At 57.2% G+C, this 25,045-nt stretch overlaps 1 protein-coding gene across 1 annotated transcript; it reads right to left on the reverse strand.

Moving 5' to 3' along the window:
- Nucleotides 1-1,731: 1,731 nt before the first annotated feature.
- ACVR2B (activin A receptor type 2B) lies at nucleotides 1,732-20,624 on the reverse strand (the record flags this gene model as incomplete). The annotated part of the gene is made up of 11 exons (XM_080675544.1): nucleotides 1,732-2,054; nucleotides 3,414-3,544; nucleotides 3,627-3,765; nucleotides 4,487-4,601; nucleotides 6,325-6,473; nucleotides 6,829-6,972; nucleotides 7,474-7,617; nucleotides 7,701-7,852; nucleotides 8,007-8,116; nucleotides 8,484-8,691; nucleotides 20,573-20,624. The coding sequence occupies 11 exons, from the start codon at nucleotides 20,622-20,624 to the stop codon at nucleotides 1,860-1,862; spliced, it is 1,539 nt and encodes a 512-aa protein (XP_080531670.1). The 3' UTR covers nucleotides 1,732-1,859.
- Nucleotides 20,625-25,045: the final 4,421 nt, after the last annotated feature.

A 25,045-nucleotide genomic window follows, 5' to 3' on the forward strand; every position in this document is an offset into this window, starting at 1 on the left:
ACATCAACCCATCGACTGGAGGGACACCTCTGAACCTCCCAACACCCCCGGAGGTGCCCCTCTCAGGCTCCCCGGGTCAGCCTCTCCCCGTCGCCCTCCCACTCCCCCCACAAGATGAAGAGATCAGTTTGAGATAAAATGGTCTACAGAAACCAGAAGGAAAAACCTTCACAAACACGCGTGATGAAGGCCCAGACCGGCCCGCACAGCCAACCGGCCTCCAGGGGGTGACGATTATGTACACGGGGCGTTACCCAACAAAAACGGTAGCACTACCTAGAAGACTCCAACTTTTTTTTCTTTTTCTCTATTTCTTTTAAACTTTCTCGTCATCAAAGCCAACTTACATTAAAATATACTTATTACAAGACAACACAACTAATAAAATATATAATAAAACGTACACAAGTAGAAAATTCTGAGGTATTTCTGGTTTGAGGTGGTCTGTGGTCGTGAAGTTTTCTTCTTCAAAATTTAAACCTCGGAAGCCACATAGCAAAGCGTGTGTGTATGTGTGTGTGTGTGTGTGTGTGTGTGGATGTGGATGTGTTTCATGTTTGTTTTTTAATTTTGCATGTTTCATAAATTAAAAAAAGAAGTCAAATGTTGAAACAGCAGCATTAGGAACATCCACGGACTCAGCAAGGTGACGGCGAAAGAGAACGGTTCTGGGATATGCACCACTTGAAGGGTCTGGAGAAAGCACATCCATGAGCCTCATAGAGGGGACAGTAATGTCACCACGCGGGGTGGGGCCGGCGCCCCGAACCTCAGGATCTCCAGAGAGGCAGGCCTCAGCCGGCTCCACCCCGATTCCTCTTGCCTGGCTGCAGGGCGCCCCCTGCGGGCACTTCCCTGAATGCTCCAGGAGGAAGCGAGGTCCTCCCGCATTCCCTCCTTTCCGGACATTCCAGCATCATGTCTGATGAAGGATGTACTCACTCAACTGCGATTTCTGCCCTGACCTAACCGTGAAACACAGGGCGGAAGGAAACGTTCTGTCTGAGGCCCAGGCCCAAGGGAGTGGGAAGAACCTGGTCAGGGCCCGCCGACGGGCCAGACCGCACGCGCCTCTGGGCTTTCTCCAAACCCCTCTCTTGCCGGTCATGCTCGGCCTCCGCACGGCCCTTGCCCTCAGCTCCTGGTTACCTGAGAAGTAGCCTCACAGCGAAGGATGTTCTCCGGATGTGCCCGCGTCCAGTGTAGCTTGTTCCAGACCGCCCCCCGCCGCGCCGCCCCCTCCAACTCGTCCACCCATCCTCCTCCTCCTCCCAGCTTTGCCTCGGTCAGGACGACACCCGTGAATCCGTGAAAGACACATCTGCTGTTTCTTAAACTCGCTGTCTAAACAGGGAGCAAAAACACACTAAAAGGGAGGGACAGGAGGAGGGCGGGCGGAAGTGACTCCTCTAGAGGAAGGTGTGTTCTGATGTAAGTCTTCAAAGGTTCCTCTCCGAAGAGTTTGCAGCATTAAGTTTCCTAAGACTCCCAGGAGAGGGGCTTCTTTGTGTCACAGGTTCTGAGACGACGAACGAACCAAGAGAAGGCGGGAGAAACGAGCCCCCGAGGACAGGAGGCGCTGGCTCCGCACTCACAGCTCAGCACCTCGGCGCGGCCGGCGCGGCCGCTGTTGGCAATACAGTAGAGCAATGTGCTGGTAGAACTGATCCAATCCCAAAAATAACATTAATAATAATTATAATTATAATAATTATAATAATAATAAAAAGTCAAGGTAAAATAGCAGCTGCGTTTTATGAGTTTGTTGGTGGTGTGGGACTTCCAAAACAAAACACTTCTTTTTTTTCTCCTTTCCTCTTCAGATCCATTGAGTCTGGACAGCCACTCGTGTCCTGGGCTTAGATGCTCGACTCTTTAGGGGGCAGGTCCACATTGGTGACGGAGGTCACCAGGGAGACCAGACAGTCCGAGGTAGTGCCGTTGACCGACCTCCGGATCAGGGACACCCGCTCCTCCACGCAGCCCGCCGACAGGCGAGCCTCCGCGTCGTGGTCCCAGCACTCCTCGATGGTCACACAGAGCTGGGCCAGGCCCTGCACCACGGCGGGGGAGAGGGAAACAGCCCCGTCAGTGCCCCTCGGGGAGGACACGCCCGGGGGACAGCCGGCTTGGTGATGTTGCCCAGGGTCAGGCAGAGCCCACGTGCATCCCAACCCCAGAAGCTGCCCAACCCCAGAAGCTGCCCATCAGCAGGAGTCACCATCCTGAGCCCACTGGCCTCCCAAACAGGACGGTCCACTGAACCTCAATGTAGGAAGCAGGGGAACCAGGACCCTCCCGGGGCAGACACAATGACGTTCAAATAAAATCTCACGGGAAGCCCAAGTCATCCAAGGGCCCAAAAAGCAGTGGTCACAGTGGAGACCAGGGGGCACTGTCCCACCCCACTCCCCGCAGCCCCCGGGGCCACTCCCCAGAGTTCAAGGACGTGGTGCTATGACACCCTATGTGGGACCCAACTGTGCAGAGCTGGGAAAGGCAGACTATGGACAGAATGCCCACGTCCGGGAGCTCTCTGGCCTGCTTGGCCACACTGAGACCTGCTGGACCTTGGACGCCTTGCCAAGGAATGGGACCGGCTACCCCAGCATCTCTGCCTTGGGAGACTGAGAAAGTCGGAGGCAGAGGCAGCCTCCGGCCCGGCCTCCACCTTCCCCACTTGCGGCCCTGGGTTCCAGGGAGCAGCACGGCAGCTGAACTTGACCTCGGCAGCTTGACTGCCGATGGTGTGTGTGGTAGAGTGTAGCCCCCAGTGATCCCAAGCCTGTCCTTTTTCTGAATTAACCCTGGAGTGGGCAGAGGGGTGGGGCTCAATGGAGCTGAAGGCAAATCTCCTGCCAAGAGAGGAAATGGTTTACACACTGGAGTCTTTGAGCCCCGAGTGGAGGAGCCCAGATGCCACGCAGCTCAGCCCATGCCCAGAAAATGATGGCAGGAAACAATATTTATCCAGAGCGAGTCCACGTTAAATGCTTATACAATGCAGGTGTCCTGCCAAGAGAAGAGGTTTCTAATGATAGCTCATTAAATCTATTACTAGGAGAGAGAGGCTCAGAGAAATAAAGCAATTGGCCCGAAGTCACCCAGCTACTCAGGGGCGAATCCAGGACTCAAACCAGCTGGGTCAGGCTCAGGGCCAGCAGGCTCCACTCACTGCACAGGTGACCCACACGGGGCAACCTGGGTCCTGCCCGAGCGAACCAGAGCCGCCTCCCTGCAGAGCACTGAACCTCCCTAACGCTCCCCTGGTGGGAGGGGAAAGGCACTAAGTGGCCTCTGACCTGGTGGCCTCTGACCTGGCGGAAGAAGGGGGGCTGTCCTGCTGCCTGAGGCACCCTCTCTCTCGGCCCCAGGCCCCCTGGGTCTCAGGTTCCTGCCACCCAGGCCCTCACCGGATGCTTCAGCCAGTGATCCTTAATGGCGGGCCGCATCTTCTTGTGCACGACCACCTCCTGCAGCTCCTCCAGCGAGGGGTGCTGGCCGATCTCCTCCTCAAAGGGCAGCATGTACTCGTCCACCGGTCCTGGGGGTGAGAACGAGCCGGGCAGGTCATCCCAGCCCCGCTGCTCCCCGCCCACCCACAGGATGCGGGCCGGCGCACTCACCGTCGGCAGCCTTGCAGCGGGAGACGAGCTCCCACAGCACCAGCCCCATGGCGTACATGTCGATGCGCAGAAAGGCGTCTCTCTGGAAGTTGATGGCCCCCTCGAGCACCTCAGGGGCCATGTACCGCCGCGTGCCCACCTACACGGGACGGGGAGGGTCAACAGTCACCAGCCACACACAATGCTCTCACACCCGGACAGCGAGCTGCATCCCTTGTGCACCGGACGGGCCCGGACGGCAGAATTCAGAGCAGGACGCCGACAAGGACGGCGAGGCATGACGCACTACGTTCCCGAGAGGGTCACGAAAGGTCGGGGTGTAAACTGGACCTCGATGACCACTTAACACGTCACACACTCGGGACAGCAGTAAGCTAACCCGGAACTGCCGCCGCTATCCCATCACCACCGCGCGGGCCACGCAGATGTGTGTGCGTTTCACTGAGATGAACACCAAAAACAAAAGGGGAGGACAATACTTAAAAATATTAGCAGGGACTGTTTTAGGATGATTTGTTTAATTTTTCAGTTGTTTCAGGTTGTTGGGTTGGGGTTTTTAGTATATTTCTTCCTCTGCTATCTTGCTTAATCATTATAACTAAAAAGAAAAAGAGAGAAACTGAGGCAAAAAGGACGAGCGGCCAAAACCCAACCAGGAATCCTCGGCATGTCTCAGCTGCCAGGCCCGGCTCCCTCAGCGCCTGCCAGGCCATGCTCTCCCTAGCGGTGAATGACAGCACTGTTCTCTGAGGTCTTGGGAAGCTCTGAGCTCACACAGCGACCCTGGCTCCTGCACCTTGCCAGCTGAGCTGAGCATCACAAGGGCAATACCACCCCCTCTCCCACCCCGAGTCTGTTACCTGCCCATGGGTGTCCCCGGGAGGTTTCCCTGGCTCAAACCGAACAGCCAGGCCGAAGTCGGCCAGCACGGCCGTGAGGTCGCTCTTCAGCAGGACATTCTTGCTTTTAAAGTCCCTGTGGAGACAAGTGGGCTGAGATGAAGATGAACGTCACGGGCCAGCCTACCTGCTCCTGGGTTCCCATCCTGGCTCTCAAGACACTGGAGCCTGTGCCCTGCCCTCCAGCCGCCAGAGACCCCAGAGCAGGCCACCCACCCTGCCTGCGAGCAGGGTCCGCACCAGGGCGGAGGTCCATGAAGCCGCAGGTGGGCCGTTTTAGGACATCCCCCCTCCGCTGGCATGAGCATCCCTGATCGCCCTTTCCCCAGGGCCATTAACACCTGCCCTAACTGGCCGGGCAAACTCCATCCAAGTCCCCACAGTGTCAGAGGTCAGCCCCTGCATTCGCAGAGGGGTTGAGGGCAGGCACACGGACCTGGGATCCGTGTTTTCTGAGAAGGGTCTATAGCAGGGGTGGGCAAACTTTTTGACTCGAGGGCCACAATGGGTTCTTAAACTGGACTGGAGGGGTGGAACAAAAGCATGGATGGAGTGTTTGTGTGAACTAATATAAATTCAAAGTAAAGGAGCGGAGGGGAGAGCAAGAGAACCGGATAGAACAGCCGGATCCGGCCCGCGGGCCGTAGTTTGCCCAAGGCTGGTTTAGGATGTGAGTGCGCACAGAAGCTGAGCTTGCCTGGGCTGCCATCCAGGGCCCTGAGGGGCCCACGTCCACCCCGGAGGCAGGCGCAGAGCAGGGTGCTGGTGTGCGTGCTCAGCCCACCTGGCATGAGCAGTTACTCCTGGCCCTCGTCTCCCCATTGCCTGTCTCGGCCCTGGTGTGAGGGCTACACCGAGGGGTGGTAAGCACACATGCTCGGGGCCGCCCCGGCACACTTACTATGCACTACTGTTAGGTTGAACCGTATGGAAGAGTCGACATTCAACCGTTTTTGACCTACAAAAATGGCAATTTCATACAGTCAACCTTTTATGACGTTACTGTTAGTCCCCTTAGGGGCCCTTCAGCTTTGAACCCTGGAATCCGAGGCTCACTCCCCTCCCTCACAGCCACAGGACCGCGCTAAACGAGGTGCGCCTAAGCTACTCGGCTCTCTGCACTGCTGCTCCCTCCTCCGTCAGCTGGGGCTGAGAAAGCCGCCTCATGGCGGCACGGAGGGTGAAACGGGCGGGTACTTCTACGTGTTTGCGGCACTGGCTGCCAGGCACCCCCCTGAGACGAGGAGCGAACACAGCGGCTCCCAGAGGGTCCCTGAGACTGTTTCGGGGGACCTGCAAGGACAAAACCATGCTCATAGCCATCTTAAGCTCATCCCTCAAGAGCAGTTTCCCAGAGGGTACACCCATGTGATGTCCTCACTGACAGCTGGTGGGATGTGTGCGCTTTAATACAGCAAGTATCAGCAAGCCACATACACAAAAGGCTTTTTAACAGTAGAGACTAGAGACTGGAACCAAAAACTGAGAACTTCTGAGCCAACTCTCCCAAGTAGCGGAGCCGGCATTTTCTCATGTGGCCACTGGAGGGCACCAGGAAACCGACTTGGAGGCCAGGCCTGGCCGAACAGGGGTGGCCGGCAGGCGGCAGTGGCAGCAGCAGCAGCGGCAGGTGGGCCCTGACTGTTGTGCCCAGTCACTTCTGACACCCACAGAGTGGCCAGGCGTGTTTATGAAGTTGAGACACCCCCCCCCAACCCCCCGCAGGCCCTGTTCTCGCCCTCCAACCTTCTCTGCAGCTCCAGGCCCAGCTCAGGGAGGCCATCTGCTAACCCAGGTACCTGTGGGCGATAGACGGCTTGTGGCCCTCACCACGGCACCAGGGCACGTCCTCGTGTAGGTACGACAGGCCTCTGGACATGGTCTCTGCCACGTGACACAGTTCGTTCCACGTGATGATGTTCCCCTTGAGGTAATCCGTGAGGGAGCCCTAGAGGAGACGGCACCGAACGTGGGGACCGGTGCTGGACACAAGGCAGGACCAGCCCGGCCCTGGGAGGCTGTCTCAGGGGACTCACAGCTGGGGTCCCCCCCCCGGGAGGCTGGAGTTGATACAGAAGATCTAGGAGGCCAGTAGAGGTGGGGCAGGGGGCGGGGGCGGATTCGGAGGTGTTAATTATGAAGCCACTACTCTGATTCGTAAGGATGTACCCCAGAGTTAGGGGTTCTTATTGTAGACACTCGCGTCCACACCTATGGCAGGGTCCCTCCCTGTGGAAGGCCGGCAGGGGACCGTGGTCGAGCTCACCTAGCCTGGGCGTCCACCTCCGCGGGCCGCGGCTCACCTTGTCGTGGAAGGCCGTGATGAGCCACAGCTCCACCTCCAGGTTGGAGCCGCGCTTCTCGGCAGCGATGAACTGCAGCAGGTTCTCGTGCTTCATGCCGGGCGTGCTGAAGATCTCCCGCTCGCTCTGCCACGACTGCTTGTCCTGAAGCAGGGACACGGCTGAACCCCCCTGCAGCCACCCCCCCGTGACAGCACCACCACCCTCACCCCGTTCCCCACGCCCCCAGCCTCACCACCTGGAAGGGAGGCAGGCAGAGACCTGCACTGCGCCGGGCCGGGAGCAGAGGCCAGGCATGTGATCCCTGAGGTCACTAAAGCTCAGCGCCTGATTTACAAACGGGCGCACTGAGGTCCAGAGAGGGGAGCGAGTGGCCCAGTATCACCCCACACGAGAGAGACACGCTGGGCCTGGCTTTGCTAAGGGTCTCAGGAAACTGCGTGGGGCAGCCTGGTGTCCAGGACCCCTAAGCAGAACCTGATGTCAAAAACAAAGCCCTGAAAACCCGAGTGGATCTGTAGAGCCCAACCTAGCCGCACAAGGAATGTCAGGACCCCCAGGGGGCCCACTTCTCCCTCACCCCTACAAGGGGCCTGCACTGCCAGGGACAGGACAGCTCAGGCCACGGCACAGCTGGACGCTCACCTGGAGGGGGAAGATCTTGACAGCCACGAAGTCGTTCATGAGCTGTGCCTTCCACACACAGCCAAAGCGCCCCCGAGCCTTGATCTCCAGCAGCTGCAGTGGCTTGAGGCCCACCAGAGGGGATGGGGGGGGAGGCCCAGGGTCCTGGGGGAGATCAGGGCTTAATGAGTCTGTCCTGGCCTCGCCACCTCTACCCTGCCCTGCCCTGCCCTGAGCCAGCGTCTCACCTCATGGATGTCCACGTGGCCGTAGGGGGCTTTGCGATGCCGGTACATCCAGAAGGCCAGCAGGACGATGAGGGAGAGGCCCCCGATGGGCAGCAGCGAGTAGGCCAGCACCGTGAGCAGGGTGGGGGCTGTCGGGGGTGGCTCGTACGTGACTGGGGGACACACGGAGCCCTGTGTCACACAGCCCGCCCACCCCCGCACCTCTAGGGCCAGAGAGGCCTGCAGCCACGCCCCACCCAACTCCGGAGCTGCGTGCTCCTCCCGGGCCAAGGAGCGGCCCAAGCCTGCCTCTCCCTCGGCCCTCACCTTCCGGGCCCCCAGCCTCCGGCAGGTGGGTGAAGCGCTCGTTGCAGAAGTTGCCTTCACAGCAGCAGAAGTACACCTGGGGGTTCTCCTCGGTGGCCACACACTCCTGCCTGGGGGCACAGTTTCCCGCACACCCCTCAGCGGAGGCCCAGCCAAACCCCTCCCCGCAGACAGCCTCACCGGGAACCACCAGGGGGACAGCGTAAACCCACCTCCCTGGAGGTGGGACCGAAAGTCTGGGAGGGACAGCAGGGTGGACACTCACTCAGAGCTCCTCGGGGCCGGGGCCAGGGCCGGGACCCCGCAGCGCTGCTGCGTGTCCCAGCTCTCCAGAGCCCTCGTCCTTCCCCTCGGGCCCTACATGCCAGGCTCGGCCTCACAGACACTGAGACCCGTGCGGGCAGTGGGCAGGGCACCGGCAGGCGGCGCCGGTGGAGCTGAGAGGGGGTGGCCACGGGGAGGGGAGCTCCAGGGTACCTGTCGTAGCAGTTGAAGTCGTCCAGCCAGCAGCCCTTCTTGACGAGCTCGATGGTGCCCGAGCTGTTGCGCCAGGAGGCGTAGCAGTGCAGCCGCTTGTCCTGCTCGCCCTCGCAGCGCTCCAGGCCGCTCTGGTTGGTGCGCTCCAGCTCCCAGTTGGCGTTGTAGTAGATGCACTCCCGCGTCTCAGCCTCGCTGCGCCCAGAACCTGCGTGGCACCCCGAGGGAGAGACCCGCTGAGCACTCCACCCACCTCCGCTTCCTGTCCTGGACCCAGGCCACCCTGAGGGAGGCTGGGGGTTGGGTGCCACCCACCCATTCGACACCAATTAGTTTAATGTGCCAGCCAGCACCCGCCTCCATCTCATGTCCCCCCTGCAACTGCCCCCTGGCCCAATCGAGGGGGAGGCGGCCACACACCTAACAACACAGCCTGGAGAAACAGACACCCAGACTGACGGCCAGATGCAACAAAGGGGGCTCCACTGACATCTGAGGCTCCTGGGTGGGGGCTGTTTCCCTGCAGCGGCAATAACTCGAGGGGCCCTCAAAGCCTCCGTGCACATCAGAAGCACTGCGTGTGTAGGTGACTGCTGTTTAAAGGAATATTTCAGACATTCCAAAAGAGTAAAAACGATGTCACCAAAGATAAGCCCCAGGAGGAAATCACATCATGAAGGCTCATATAAGAAATAAAATATTACGAATGTGCTTGACAACTGCTTTTTAAATGTCAGGCTTCCCCCGTGAGACTGCAAAGTTGAGGTAGGCAGAAGCCTTGCCTATCTTGAGTTCTGGACACAACCGACGGATGGATGGATAGAAGGACCAAGGAATGGACAGAAAGACATGCCGGTAGTTAGTTCCTGGCTAGGGCAGGATTTCAAAGGGAGGGGACACCAGAAGGGGTGGCCTGCTGCCCAAACTCCGAGTCCTCTGGGGAGTTTCCATCTCCACTCTGACAAGAAACAAGCCCCCTGTGCAAGGCTGGGAGCCAGAACCAGGGAGGCCCACGGACACCGAGCGTGGCCCAGCCCCTCTCCCAGGCCCCGGATCGGGCAGGGACCGCCCCCCCCCCCCCCCCCGGCCACTACCGTGGGCGGGACCCACGCACACAGGGCTGGGAACTCCAAATCTCAAGCCCAAGGGGAGGACACACAGATCTGGGATGTCACCAAACCCCCCTCTGACCAGATCCTCCCACACGTGGCCAAGAAATGCAGCCATGAGCTGTCAGTCTTGGGTCAAATCCTGGCTCTGATGCTTCTGAGCTGTGTGCCCCTGGCCAAGTTACCAGACCACGCCAGCTCCTGCTCGTGAAAAGGGAGTGCTAACAGCACATGCTTCTAGCACGGCTCCAAGAGTGAGATGAGGCAGTGCACTTCCAGAGTGCTCAGGACAAGGCCCGGCGCTGGCATGTTAGCTGGCATGTTAGAGCCATACCCAGCCCCTGCTGCCCAGGACAACCCTTCACAACACAAGCCCCCCCCCCCTCCAGAGGGCCCCCAGCCCACCAAGTGGGAAGTGTGCATACTCACGCCTGCAAGGCTTGGCATTCTGAGCCTAAGGGGGACCTGATGGCAGACCCCAGGCCCCTCCCACACCACGCCCAGGCTCTGCTGCCAGCTGGAGACCCAGGGGGCCTCCCCCTGCCTCCCTCCTCCCTGGCAAGCTCTGCTTCTGCACACACTCAGCTATTTATAGCCTCTGGCAACACTCCAACCACAAGGCGGCCGCTGCCTTTTAATAGACACAGGGCTCCTGCCCACACTCACGGAGCCAGGGCGCCCAAGCACAGGAGGCTCCCCCTGACCTCCAGCTCACCCACCCCTCCTGCAGGAGAGGAAGCTGTGCTCCCGGGACAGGGGTGCCTGTGGCGCCCCCTCATACGTGCTGGCCCCGACGGGAGACGCATGTTCCCCACGCACCCGGGCAAGGAAGGGGTTCACTGTATCCCTGAGCTACAGCCAACCCAACCGCTGGCCTCCAAAGGAACCAGGTATACAAGTGGCACTGTCCCCAACAGGCAGTCCCTATGTTCCCAGGGGCCTACACACCGGTGAAAAGAAGTCCCCACGCTCGCCAAGCCCTAGTCCAGGCAGACAGGGACACGCCACTCCCGGACACACACCTCCAAAAAATAAGAGCAACCAACCAACCAGAATACACGCAGATTCCGCTCTGAACAGACTTTAGGGGAGCAAGACCTCAACGGACCAGTGCTGACAGGCGCGGAAAAGTGCTGGGAGGTCTGTGTCCCCAGTCCAGTAGGCCTTGGCTGCACCCCACTATGCACAGGGGAGAAACGGGAGAAATCCTACCAGGATCCCGCTGTGAAGGACTCCAAGTGCATTGGGGACAGGGAAGAGTGAAGGACAGGTGGAGAAGGGAGGGGCGATCAAGACAGAGCCTTGGTGGGAAGGTTTGAAGCTGAAGCGGCCATGTGCCCCCTGGCGTTCTATGAGCTCCGGGCTTGAGGTGTGTTCACCCAGCTGACACCTCCCCGAGGAACTGTGGACCCCAGGAGCCCATGGGCCGCTGCACTCTACTCTTGGCTCCTGGAGGCCCCCCAGAGAGCAGGGTTCCAGCCCCAGCCACGCAGGTGAGAAAGGGATGGACCCAGCACCACATCCACCAGCCAAGGGGCACCCCCCCAGAAGCCACCATGCCTGAGAGGTGGCCAAGCAAGGACTCAGGCAGCCCATGTTCTCCTCACTGTCCAGCTCCGGGTCTGCCCAGACAGGACAGGCAGCCGACCCCCGACAGACAGCGGCCAGGCTGCCTTCCCGGGGGCTCCTGCCTTAGGCTCCCTGCCCTGGCCCATCCATCAGAAGGCAGCCCTGCCGTTTGCTGGTGCCCAGAGGAGCCACCCAGTGCCTGTGTTCATGACTCCACTACTTCAATCCACACAGTGGCATCGTCACCATCTTCCCCACGACCCGAGTAAAGATGGGCATGGTAACTCCAATCTGGAGCTCATCCAGGTCTGCTTCAACGGCCAAGTGCCTGCTGGCTATTTATTTAAAACTAGAGGCCCAGTGCACGGCATTTGTGCACTGGGGGCGGCGGGGGTCCCTCAGCCCGGCCTGCACCCTCTCACAGTCTGGGACCCCTCAGGGGATGTCCGCCTGCCGGCTTAGGCCCCATCCCCCAGGGATCGGGCCTAAGCCAGCAGTCAGCCATCCCTCTCGCAGTCTGGGACCCCTCGCTCCTTACTGCCCACCTGCAGCAGAGGCAGGAGAGGCTCCCACCACCTCCAATGCACTCGCCAGCTGTGAGCTCGGCTTCTGGCTGAGTGGCACTCCCGCTGTGGGAGCACACTGACCACCAAGGGGCAGCTCCTGCGTTGAGTGTCTGCCCCCTGTTGGTCAGTGCATGTGTCTACCAGTCATTCTGCGGTTTGGTCGATTTGCATATTAGGGTTTTATTATATAGGATGACCAGCTAGTCATTATATGTGCAAAATTGTTTATAGACATAATCTGAAGCCTAGAATGATGTTATATTCCTTGAATGATGCTATATGTGCTTCTGGAAAGCAGCTAAGGGCACCATTAATTCTATAACATCTTAATCTAACTTCAGAGTTTGTCTTCTTTTGGCTCCCCCTCACCTCTTTGCAGTCTCAACCCAGAAGAAGGTATAGTGAGCACTATACCCACTCTCTGCTATAACGCTAGCTCCTGTCTTCTTAGCCCCACAAGGCTATCAAATGCAATTCTCAGCCTCTCAGTTGCCCATAGGAAGGACTGAACACAGACTCAAATGTCAAAGACACCACCCAGGGCCTCTCTTCCCACAGACCCTGGCCTACTAGGTCTTCGCTAGCTTCTTAGCTCTACGATGCTTTCAACCGGAGACGTCTCCTGAATCTGTCTAGCTTTTCCAGATGCCTTCAGAAAGAGCTGTTTCTGACTGTCAGAGAGGAAGTCTCCATGTTTACCTTCACCCAGCTTTTAGATATATCTTCAGGGTCACATTACACCCAAAGAGATACATGTACACATACATGGACACTGAGGTCACCAGTACAGATAAGACTGCCCATGGAAAGTGTTAAGAATACAGACCCCAGGGCAGAGTCATGAAAAATGCAATTCCCATTCCAAACTGTAACTCCAGAAGAAAAGAGAATTCACTTTCAACCAACTTTACTATTTCAGACTGTTCTGTACACCCGCGCCTTTCAAAACTCATAGGTTAAATCCCTAACCTCCAATGTAACATATTGGGAGATAGGCCTTCAAGGAATCAATTAAGTCAAATAAAGTCACAAGGGTGGGGCTGTAATACAACAGAACTGGTGCCCTTATAAGCGGAAGGGGCACCAGGAGTGTATGCAGACAGAGAAAAGGCACGTGAGAACACAGCAAGAAGGCAGCGACCTGCACGCCAAGGAGAAAGGCCTCATCGGAAACCAACCCTGCCAGCACCTTGGTTTTGGGCTTCCAGCCTCCAGGACGGTGAGAAAGTAAATTTGTTATGTGAGCCACCCAGCCTGGGGTATTCTGTTTCGGCAGCCCTAGCAGACCGACACACAGACAGTGCACATCACCTGGACGGCGTGGGAAAGCTGCCTGCCACGTCACCTGTACTAGAAACGGTACCTCAAATCCAGGGTCACCTAAATCCACAAGCGGGGCCTGACAAGGGGGCTCACACAAGGAATCCCAGGAAAACTAGTGGAGAAGCAGACACCATGCTGAAGAAGGCGACTAGGAAAGCAAGGGCTCTGAAGAACAAGTCATCTCAAATCGTCTTCCCTACTTCTTCCGTCGAACTGTGGCAGGAGGTTGTGCAAGGGGACAAGGCATACACTCTCAGCCAGGAAATGAAGCTCGCCAGGGCCCCTTCTTTCATGAGCAACTTCTCACAAGACTAAAATCATTCTTCTACAGGTTTCTCCCACACCCCCTACCCTGGTTATCACCACATGTGAACTCGGGATCTTCACTGGGGTCACCGCTAATGCCCTATTAGTACCCACAACTCCTCAGCAACCTTTAGCAAGGGGCTCAGTCTCTCTGGAGGGTGGATGCAGCATGGAGCACAGCGGGTGAGCACACACAGACACACACAAGCAAACCCAGACCTGGCTAGTCCACTGCTCCCCACCTGCCATCCCCTCGTTCCCCAGGCTCTGTCGGCACAGCAACCAGGAGGACTCAGACACAGGGACCAGCCTCCCTGGCTCTCCGCAGACACTGGCCAGTGGACGGCAACACTCGCCCTGTCCAGGCACCCTTCACGGAGTGGGCTACTTCCTACCTCTGCAATCTAGTTTCTGCAGGGGAGGAGGTGCTCACAGGTCCCTTACTGCAGAGGGCCACCTGCCACCTCACCCCACTGCCATCACCTGGGCAGCCTCGGGGAAAAAACACCATATAGCCATTTCTTAGCACTTATTACAAATTTAAATAGGCGTGTCCTACAACCCAGAAATTCTTCCTCTGGTCATCTACCCTCGAGAAACCATCTGCATAAGTTGTACACCATCAGAAAGCCCATCAGTAAGAGACAAGATAAAATGCAGTCTATATATCCAACCTTTGAAATTTCATACAAAGTCTTAGAAAGACTGAGGTAGATCCATATGGATTAGAAAGACTGCCAAAACATACCTCTGAGTTTAAAAAGCCGTGATGTGCAACAACATAGATGCACGCCACAAACGTGATAAGCAAAAGATGAGCACAAAACAGTTCATTCTGTAAGATTCCATCCATGCAAAGAACAAAACAGGTAAAACTAACGTCTGCCGTTGGAAGTCAGAATAGTAGTTACCCTTAGGGGTGAGGGGTGGAGAGTGGAATGCAGCCAGAGGGCTTGGTGGGGGAGAGGCTGGTAAATTTCTGATTCTTGACCTGGATACTCACTACATGGATGGGCTCCGTCTGTGGAAAATGCACAAAGCTGTCGCCTATGACAATTATACTTATATATGTCTTATACAGTTCAAGTAGATGTTTTCAAAGGGCAATAGCATGCTAGGTTCAAAAACAACCCTCTCTATTTAACCCTCTCTAGACAAGTAAGATGTCTAGAAGAATGTACAACCACCAGAGAAAGCTCACTTCTGGAGGGAGACTTAGGTGGCAGAACCTAGTTTTATCTGTAACATCTAAGTCCTTGCCATTAAAAGTATGTCTATTATTTGGAAAACAAAAATTAATAAAACTTAAAATGGGAAGAGAAGTTATGGCCTAAGTGACCTCTACTCCTCCAAGTTACACCCGAGGGTAGCCAACCAGGAGAGCTGCGGGTGAGAGGTTGGGGTGCACTGTTCACTGCAGGGAAGATAGGACTGACTCTCCTTCTCCCCCCCCACGTGATGTTCCAGGACCCACTCTCAGGTGGAGGGTTCGGAGGAGGACCCACACCAGGTGTGGGATAAAAACAAGTCATCTAACTTTCCTGCTGCTCTGTTCTCCAAGCCCCCGAGCAGATGAAGCCGGATGCCCTACATCTTCAGGGCACAGAGAAGCTGGGCCTCCTTCTGAGACCTGGGCCACACCCCGCACAAGCCAGCAGTTCCAAGTGGGGGCCCTGTCCGCCTGCTTTGTGATGAGAATGTCAAAACTTGGATGAGAAGAAAATTCCCCAAAAGCACGTCACGTAAGGGTTTCTCCGCCCAGGGCTACCAGTCCAGGGCTCTGAGAACTCATGCATGCTGTGAATCAATGGGTGGGGGCACAGGAAGAGGGCTGTCAATGACACTTGGACATGTAAAGGCATTGTCCTCATACCTGAACACAATGCGCACCACCATACAAGCCAGGAGGGAACATCACCCCAGCATCAACACTCAAGAAAGTCAGCTTCCCAGTCAGCCTTCTGTGTTCATCGGTTCAGGTCTAGGAGGCAAACAGGGGCCCCTCCCTCTCCTCAGATGGACAGACAACAGCTGGTCTGATCACATCCTCTGCAATGCTCGGCCACAAAACCCGGGAAGCAGCCTCCTCCATCCTCCAGCCAAGGGCTTGGGTTTCCAACCAGCCTTCCTTTTCCTTCCCCGGAACTAATTTTAGCCTCCTTGGTTGTCAGAGTAGAACTGAAATAGTGGGCAGAGGAACGTTTGCACACAAGAACGTTCACCTCACAAAACACCTCATCGCCAGCCCGGAAACGGGCCTGAGAGAAGACCCCCTGTTCGGCACGCCAGGCCCCTGGAGAAGGTCCCCTGAGGAGGAGGGACACACACCGCCCAGCGGAGCCGGCTTCCTTCCCAACGCCAGCTCCCAGCGACCACGTGCACATGAATGAAAACACCCGGGTAGGGCTGCCAGCCCCTGAGAGAGTCTGGAAAAGGCACTTATATGTGCAGAGCAAGACTGGCATAACCGGGGCAAAGCGTGTGGCTAAAGGTGAGAAGCATGATTGATCTGGGTTCAGGGAGAGGCATGGGTGATCCCCAACAGCACCAGCCTGAACCATTAGTTGATTTCAAGTACCCACCACTGTCTCAAACGAAGACATCACTGAGAAACTTAAAAAGCAAAGACTCGGAAGGCAGGAGCATCTCCTCTCTCCCATCCCCACCCCCACCCCCACCCAACAACCATGAAGTGGCACCACCAGGACCTCAAGGAACAAGCACCGAGACTCAGGCTGGGATGCCCCGGTGAGTCTGGTAGACAAAGACAAACCAAAAAGGAAGCCCTACACAGGGGGGCGGGGAAGAGGGGTGTCTATTCTGGAACAAAGAATTGGTGATAAGAGTGAGAGGGAAGAAATAGAAGATAAAAAAATTCTGAGAAGGCGACCAGGTTCCTTTGGAAACACCCCAAAAGAGATGGAACTTAGAAGTTCACCCCAGCAGGCAACCCTTTTAAGTAAGCCCTTCCCTCCCCAGGGTTGCAGAGTACCTGGGAACTGAAGCTTCTGAGGCTGCTTCCTCCACCCGCGGAGCCCAGTCCCAGTCCGTGAGCAGTTCCCAATGCAGCAAGCTGTGCCTTGCTGAGATCACGGCAGAGCCCCCCAGAAAGCCCTTCCTAGCAGAGCCAGGAGCAGGGCGGGGAAGAGTAGAAAGCACACAGGGGCTGCCAGCTGCCGAGCCCAACAAACAGGCGCCCCTAACCCCTGGGGCCAGGGCCTCCAGTGCTGGCGCCAGTCAGGGGCAGCTCTGTCCACACCTCCTGGGTCCAGAGGAGGAAGCCGGGCCCTGCCCTCCAGCTCCCTGAAGCCAGGGTAGAGACCTGTACCCATACCTTTGGGGAAAGGCTGACCCCTGGCCCTGGCGTCCCCAGGCTCGGAGCTCCAGGCCCACAGCCGCTGCGGCTCATCGGGGCGCCACGCAGCTGGCCCGCTCGGGGGGAAGGGCATGCCAGCGGCAGGCTACAACCCCCAGCGCTCCTCTGGGCCCACGCGTACAGCCTCCGCTCCAGCGGCTCCCAGGCCCCAGCGACAGGCCCTTCCTGACATTCTGTGCGTGTGGGAGGGAGAGGCGCGAGTGCAAACCTCAAGGTGGCCGTCAGAGGCGGGTGGGCAGGTGCGGGCGGGCAGGCTGCCGGGCCACCCACAACCACCGCCTCCCTGAAACCCGAACCACTTCTGGGAAAACTCAAGGACGCCAGGATTCTCTTCGGCGGCCAGCGGTACTCCAGAACCACTCATTTCCAACCAGACTCTCCCACGCTGAGCAGGTTTAGCGAGGCACGAATCTCCTAGCCTGAATCCAATGGAGTAGGGCTGGGGAGGCATTAGCCATGAACCCCATCTCCCAAAACTGTCCCTTTAAAAGCACGAGGACATTCTAGATCAGAGGTTCTCAGCCTGAGATGGTTTTGCAGCCCCTCTGCCCAGACATTTGGCCATGCCCGGAGACATTTTCAGTTGTCACTATTAGAAGTGCTACTAACAGTTACTGGTAGAGGCCAGGGTGCTGCTAAACATCCTACAATGCACAAGAGAGCACCCCTCTCCCCAAAGAGCACCCCTCTCCCCATAGAGCACCCCTCTCCCCATACACACCAAAGAGTCATCAGCTTCAAACGTCAACAGTTGTCAAGGCTGAGAAACCCTGTTCTAGAATGAGGCCCACCCAGCCAGGACCCTGCCTGAGGGCTGTCTACCCACTGCCATTCGCGGAGGTATTACCCAGACCAGCCCCCTTGCTGCCAGGTCCCAGGCTATGGGAACAGGGCAGAAACGGCAAGTGGATCCAAACTCTGATCTGAGGTCCTGTGGTTCCCACTTGCACTACCCTGACCTCCCAGGCAGGGAGCTAAATGTATTGGCACTCAGGGGAGGGCTTCCTGGAGGAGGCGGAGGGGGTAGGGGGAGAGAAGGCCGGGGCTGGAATCTGAACACTGGGCAGAGTCTGAACAAAAAGCAAAAGTCCAATGGCCAGAACAGGGTAAATCGAAGCAGCAAGGTGGGGACCAGCCCAGTATCCCCCAAGGACAGCACGCTGCCCCTCAGGACTGGTACAGTGGGTACGTGCAGGGCAGCCAGTACCACTGAGTTCAACCCAGGGAGCCAAAGTTTCCCAGCATCGGTGCAAAACAGCGAGTTGCGTGAGGGTTGTCTACCCACTGCCCTGTGCGTGTGGGTGGGAGGGAGAGGAGCGAGTGCAAATCTCAAGGTGGCCGTCAGAGGCGGGTGGGCAGGTGTATTTTCCGGGGGAAAGGGTCTACACCTCCCATCAGATTCCCAGAGGAGCCCATGATACAAAGGACCACGGAGTGGCACAGGGCCCTCTTCACGGGTGTCCCTGAAAAGGAAGTTCCTTAGGTGAGATGCCAGGACAAGTCCAGGTGCCAACTGGGGCTCTCCATGCCCAGAAAGACCCCCAAAGAAGTACACCACAGAGGCCAGGGAGTTCCAGGTCTTGTTTGCACCCAGATGTAGGGCCTGGGCAGATAGGCACTTTCTCACATCACCTGCCCCGTAAGAGCCTCTAATAGCTGAGAAGGGTGCCCCCTCCTCCCAAAGGACAGGTAGGGACGACACCCTTCCCTGTGGCGACACCCTTCCTTGTGGTGGGGAGTTAATGGCCTGTGGCTCTGTGGTCTGTGCTCCTGACAGCTACCAATACACTGGGCCTGAGCATCACTTCACACACACGTTTCTCTCCTGAGGAAATGGACATGTTTGGGGTCAGAGAGTAGCCAACCTGAGGGCAGACTAGGGCAGTCAAGGCCTGTACTTCCTGATAGGACAGACAGGAGTCAGATTCCCTTCCCAGCCAGTGGCTCCTGACATTCCACTCAACACTCTCCACCTGGTTCCACGGGCCCTGGTCTGGCCCCAAGTACAGTACGTACAGAGACAGACGTCAGGAGCTCCTGTGGGAGTCACCTGGGCATGGGGCAGCTCTCCCCATGGGTCCTCAAAGGTCAGAACAGTGGCCACCAAGGGGAGGACAGGTAGGTGTGACCGCAAGAAAAACCCAGTGACCCCCACCTTCCGCCCAGGGCAGGAACACAGGTCGTTGTTTCTCAGTCTAACTCCAGCTGCCCCACCTTGCAGGGTACTGCCCACGCCAGGTGGGAGAACCAGAAAAAAGAGTAGGGAAAAACAGTGTTGGATGGGGGAGGATAGGATCCACCCTGCCCTGCCTAACCTGTGAGGAGGGTGAGGACTGGTGAGACCACACTGAGACAATTCAGGAGAGAGATCCCAGGGATGTCCAGGAAGATTCTAGAGAGAGACAGGTGAGCCGTGCGTGCCTATTAAGTCGGCTGGCTGGCTGCCACCCTCCCCTCTACAGGCCAACACCTTCCTTTTCTTGGGAAAAAGCATCTCAGAGCAGCACTTAAAAGGGATCAGGGGCAGAGAGGGGGACAAGTTCAACAACACTTTGCCTCTACCACACAGGAAACTGCTCCAAAAGAGCCATGATGCTCCCTTCCAGAGTGCCCGGGTACCAACGAGGAAGTCTCTGTCCTCTGGTCTACACTCAGGCTCCGGAGCACCAAGCTCCGCAAAGGGAACTCACTTGCTTTGATGTAGACAGCTAAGTCAAGCAACACCGCGAAAAGATACTGACAGAGAGGGAGGGTGGGATGGGGATCCCATATACCCACCCCCGCAGCAGCGCGGGGTTCCCAGCCCCGCCCCTGCACGCCCGGCCCCGCCCTCCGCGGGTTTCCCAGACTCCGCGCTGCGGCCACCTCGGCGGCTAGGGGCCCGCGCTGCATGTGTAATGGGGGCTGGGAACAAAGGCGCGCAGGACCCGGCGCCCCGGCAGCGGCCCATCAGCCGCCGAACGGCCCGAGCTTCTCCCTGGAGCTTCAATGCACGGCTCCCCATGCTTTTCCAGGGCTCCCCTGAGCCACCCCGAGCGCGGAGCCGGTCCCAGCGCGCACACCCAGCTCGGGCGAGCCCCAGCAACGCCAAAGGAGGGAAATCGGTGCTCTGGCCTTAAGGGAAACATCGCTTTCCCAATAGAACCCGCACACTCTCAACCACACACGCGCAAGTCAAACTAGCCGCGCGGGTCATCCACCCCCGCCACGTGCTTCCTCGAGGCCAGAAGAAACAGGGACCTGTTGGTTTTCCTTCGCGCCCCACCTCCCCTCCCCTCCCAGGCGCCCAAAACAAAGCGGTCCCGCGGGGTGGCTGCACCTCGCGCAGGTGGGAGCCGGTGCCAGAGGCCCGCCTTGCGCGGAACACGAGACTCTGGCGGGATGGGGTGCAGAGGACTCCGAGCTGTGCACAGCAACCCCTTTCGCTACGCCTAGTGGCTCCAAGGGTCGCGTAGCCCTTCCCACAGCCGCTGCTGCACCCACAACCCGCCACCCCCGGATTAGATCTGCCCGCCCCGCTTTGCCCCCTTCCCACACTCTGGTTTTCCTCTCCCGGGGTTCCCTGCGCCCGCGTAGCCCGAACCCCGACCCTGGGACTCCGGGTCCCGGCCCCCGCCGTGGGGTCGCCTCCGCGAACCGTCGCACAGATAACATGGTTCCCCCCAACATCAGCTAGCGGGGCGCCCGGCGCGCCCCGAGTCCCCGCCCCGGGAGGTGCGAGCTGGTGCAGGTGGCGCGGCGAGGAGGCCGCGGCCCGCCCTTTGTTGGTAAACACCGCGCGCCGCCCGAGGCCGGCCCCGCGCGCCCTCCCCGCGCCCCCCACGCAGCTCCCGTTCTTACCCGCGCACAGCGATCCCCAGAGGAGGGCGAGGGCCGCCCAGGGCGCCGTCATGTTCCGCGGCGCCGCCCCGCGGACACCCGGAGCCGCGGGCAGGGCCGCGCAGCGCTCCCAGGGCGCACGGGGCCCGGCGGCGGCCGCGCTCTCCTTCCCGCTCCCTCCTGTGGTCTCGCTCCCCGCGCGCTTCCTACGCCTTCGTCCCGGACAGCGTGAGGGCTCCAAGAGCCGGGCGGCGGGGCCGGGCTCAGGGCCGCTGCGGGCGGCACAGGCTGCGGCCCGGACTCCGGGGCGACGCGGGGGCCGGGGGCCGGCGGCGGGGCGCGGGCCGGGGGGCGCCGGGCTCAGGCATTGCGTGGCGGGGCTGGGCCCGGGCCCCGGGCGCAGGGGCCGAGTCCGGAGGGGCCATGAACGGGGGGAGGGGTGGGGGGAGGGGAGCTGAACCGCGTCCAAAATGGCTCCTGAGCCGCGGCCGCGGAGACAAGCCAGCGGGGAAACCCGGATGTTGGATACAAAGAGGCGGCGAGCTGGGCGGGGAGGGGGAGGGGAGGCGGGTCCTCGGGCCGCGTGGTCCGCGCCCCCCTTAGGGGCGGGGCCCAGAGAAACAACAACAAAGAGGCCCCGCCTCCAGCCCGCGCCCTCCTGGGGGAGGCGCAGGAACCCCCGGACCCGAGCACCGGGCGGGACGCGCGTGCCGAGGTGACGGGGTTGGACCCTGAACCACTTGGCCCTGGGACCACAGAACCTCGCGGCCGCCGCACGTGGAATTCCTGCTCCGCGCGCTGGAGCCCACGCTTCGGAGCGCACGCTGCCCTGGGACCCGGAATGAGTGGGAAGCCCCGAACTCTGGCCTGGCTTCCCCTCCGGGCCTGGTTACCCCCCTGAATAAGGAGAGTCACAGAGAACCATAGGAGAGTTGTGCGAACGAATCGGCAGAATAAGGCTGTCTTCTTTGAAATGATGAGTGGGCACCCACGTCTGCACCCCAGGACCCCCCCCCAACACACACACACACACACACACACACACACACACACACACACATATACACAAAAGCACAGCTGGGGAATCCTGGAGCTGGACCCACGCAAGTGAGGGAGGGCGCGGAGCCCCGCACGCAGAGCAGCAGCGGACCGAAAAGGGCCTTTGCAACTTGCCTCCCCACCCTTAACTCCAGATGGTCCTCGGCACTCTCACCCCCCATCGCCACCCTCCCGCGCTCCAATCTGCACCAGTGGAACTGTTCACAGTTGCTTCCTGTCCCGCAGTTGGAGATCTTGTCTCTGGAGCCCGGCTTCGCTGCCCTCTTCTCCTCCCCCAGGTTCCTCCCTGGGGCGGTTGTACCCTATCTCAGATTCCGCCCTCCTTATCACACAACCAGAGCTCGGGAGGTCATGACGTGGCTCCCGGCTAAAGAGGGAAAGCCCGGCACAGCTCTGGGAAGGGGTGAGGACCCTTAGATACAGAAATTGTCCTCCCTCTTCTCCTGACTTGTCACGGCCTTGGTTAGGGCAGGAGCAGGGCAAGAGCCGCCTGGAGGGAGGCGGTGCCGGGAAGCCTGCCTTATTTCACTTCTCCGACCCTCTTTCCTTCTACAGAAAGTGAAGAGGTGAGACTGCCTCCGTGCTTTGCAGTTTTTACACAGCTGAAACCTTACTCAGACACAATCCTATGTCAAAGTCCACCATGTCCAACGCATATCACCTTATTGAAGTTGGGATGAGGGTCCACCACCTCCAGGTTCCAAACCACCTGGGACCACACTTTGGAGTCACTACCCAGAAAGATTTCTAGGTCTCTAACGGTCCCTTCCAGTCCTGGGAAATTCTATGTTGAAAATGACAGCTTTTAAGGCAGAATTGAATGCGACTGTAGCTAAGCAAGGAAGCGGTGTATTAGGGGTTTGGTGATCTCATGGGAGGCTATACTGACAGACATAGGGGAAGCAACTCCATATCCTGAATCCAGTAAGTCCTCGCTTAACATCAAAGAAAGGTTCTTGGAAACAGGGATTTAAAGCAAAACAAGGTATAATGGAACCAGTTTTACCGTAGGCTAATTGATATACACAAGAGTTCAGTCCCTATGGTATATTTCTGGCCACAAAAACATCACCAAAGCTTTTAAATAAGGACCCCCAAAACCTTTCTAATACTAGAATTTGAAATAATGTGAGCTATACATACATTTAAGAAAGATTAATAAAAACAAGTAAGATTATTTTCCTACCTGCTTGCTCCAGTTCAGGGTCACAGGTGGCCAGAGCCTATCCCAGCAGCTCAGGGCACATGGTGGAAACCAGCCTTAGACAAACACCCTTCCATTTCAGGACCACTCACACACCCCCAACTCACTCAGACTGGGACAATGTGGAGACCCCGATTCATCCTAATGTGCACATCTTTGGGGTGTGGGAGGAAACCTGAGTACTCAGAGACAATCCACAAAGACATGGGGAGAACATGCAGACTTCACACAGACAGTGGCCCCTGCTGGGAACCGAACTTTTTTTTCTTATCAACCTTCTAACAAAATGACACTGAACAAAATGTGTTATAGAAGGACCGGCTGTAAAGTCTTTTCTAAGGAAGATAAATCATTGCCTCTACTGAAAGCTATCCTATATAATAAAAGGCTAATATGCAAATGGTCGTGACGCTCTCATGCCGTAACGACCGATCAGCAGGAGGCTGCGTGCGTGGCAGGCGCAGGTGGGCGGGGCTGCGTGCATGGTGAGGCCAGGGGACGTGACGCTGTTATTGTTTATTTATTAATAAATTTATAGCCCTAACCGGTTTGGCTCAGTGGATAGAGCATCGGCCTGCAGACTCAAGGGTCCTGGGTTCAATTCCAGTCAAGGGCATGTGCCTTGGTTGCGGGCACATCCCCAGTGGGGGGTGTGCAGGAGGCAGCTGATTGATGTTTCTCTCATCGATGTTTCTAACTCTCTATCCCTCTCCTTTCCTCTCTGTAAAAAATCAATAAAATATATTTTTAAAAAATAAATTTATATATTACTTTCATATACATTTTACTAATTTTATTTCATCCCTGACACTTCTATTATAAAGGGCAAATAGCAATATTAAAATATTTCCTCTAATTAATTCCCTTTTAATGTGCACAAATTTCATGCACCAAGCCACTAGTCAACTATAATCCTTTTGCCAATGATTAGATTGGCTGGTTCCTCTTCTCTATTCCACACCAGGTAGAGTATCACAGTAAGAACTCCTAGTGGTCCAAGCTGACAGCGCATCTGTGTCTTTCATCCTGATGTCTCTGGGAACTCCAAATTCGTATATCCAGCTGTCTACTTGACATCTCTATTTGGCAGCCCCTCAGGCATCCCAAGCTTAACCTAGCCCAGTGGTCGGCAAACTGCGGCTTGCGAGCCACATCCGGTTCTTTGGCCCCTTGAGTGTGGCTCTTCCACAAAATACCACGTGCGGGTGCACACGTACAGTGTGATTGAAACTTCGTGGCCCATGCGCAGAAGTCGGTTTTCGGCTCGCAAAAGAAATTTCATTCGTTGTACTGTTGATATTTGGCTAATGAGTTTGCCGACCACTGACCTAGCCGAAGCAGCGGTCTTCATTTTCCCCATCAGTCCACTCCTCCCGCTTTGTCCCTATTTAACTCAATGGCATAACCAACTAACTAATTTCTCAGATCAAAACTTTGCGAGTCATTCTTGATTCCCCTCCTATTCAGTCCATCAGCCGGTTGGCTTCCATGATCCAGCCACATATCCAGGGGTCCTCAAACTATGGCCCCCTGTTTAAAAAGTTTGAGGACCCCTGCATACCATCAACACCCAACATCTGGCAGCTGGGCCACTGCAACAGCAGTGGACTGAAATGGGTAACTGGTCACCCGTTTCCATTCTGGCTATAAGACATCTTCCTTACAGCAACTGAAATGATCTATTCAATCTGGAACTCATGCCCTGGCCAGTAACTCAGCTGGTCAGAGTGTCATCCTGATATGCCAAGGTTGAGGGTTCGATCCCTGGTCACGGTATATACAAGTGTTAACCAATAAATGCATGGATAAGTGGAACAACAAATCGATGTGTTTGTGTGTTGTTTTTTTCTCTCCCAAATCAATAATACCAATTTTAAAAGTGGAACTTATATTACTTCTTAAAATCCTCCTATGGCTTCTCGTTATGATGGCTAACAAAGCTCTATAGAATTGACCCTTTTTTCCTCTCCCATCTCTCCATTATCATTCAGAACACACTGCTGCTTTCTGTCCTCAGATACATTAAGGTTGTTTCTGCCTACAGCCCCTCACAATCTCCACTGCCACTGCGGAATACTCCTGTCTGCTAGGAAGATGGACGTTATGGCCTCATGTAATAGAATTACAGAAAGGACATACCATCACCTTTGTCATGTTCTACTTATTACAAGCAAGTTACAGGTCCCGCTCACACTCAAGAGGGGATTACACCAGGGTGTGAATGCCAGAAG

Source organism: Plecotus auritus (assembly GCF_963455305.1).
Source record: "Plecotus auritus genome assembly, chromosome: 6".
Taxonomy (NCBI): domain Eukaryota; kingdom Metazoa; phylum Chordata; class Mammalia; order Chiroptera; family Vespertilionidae; genus Plecotus; species Plecotus auritus.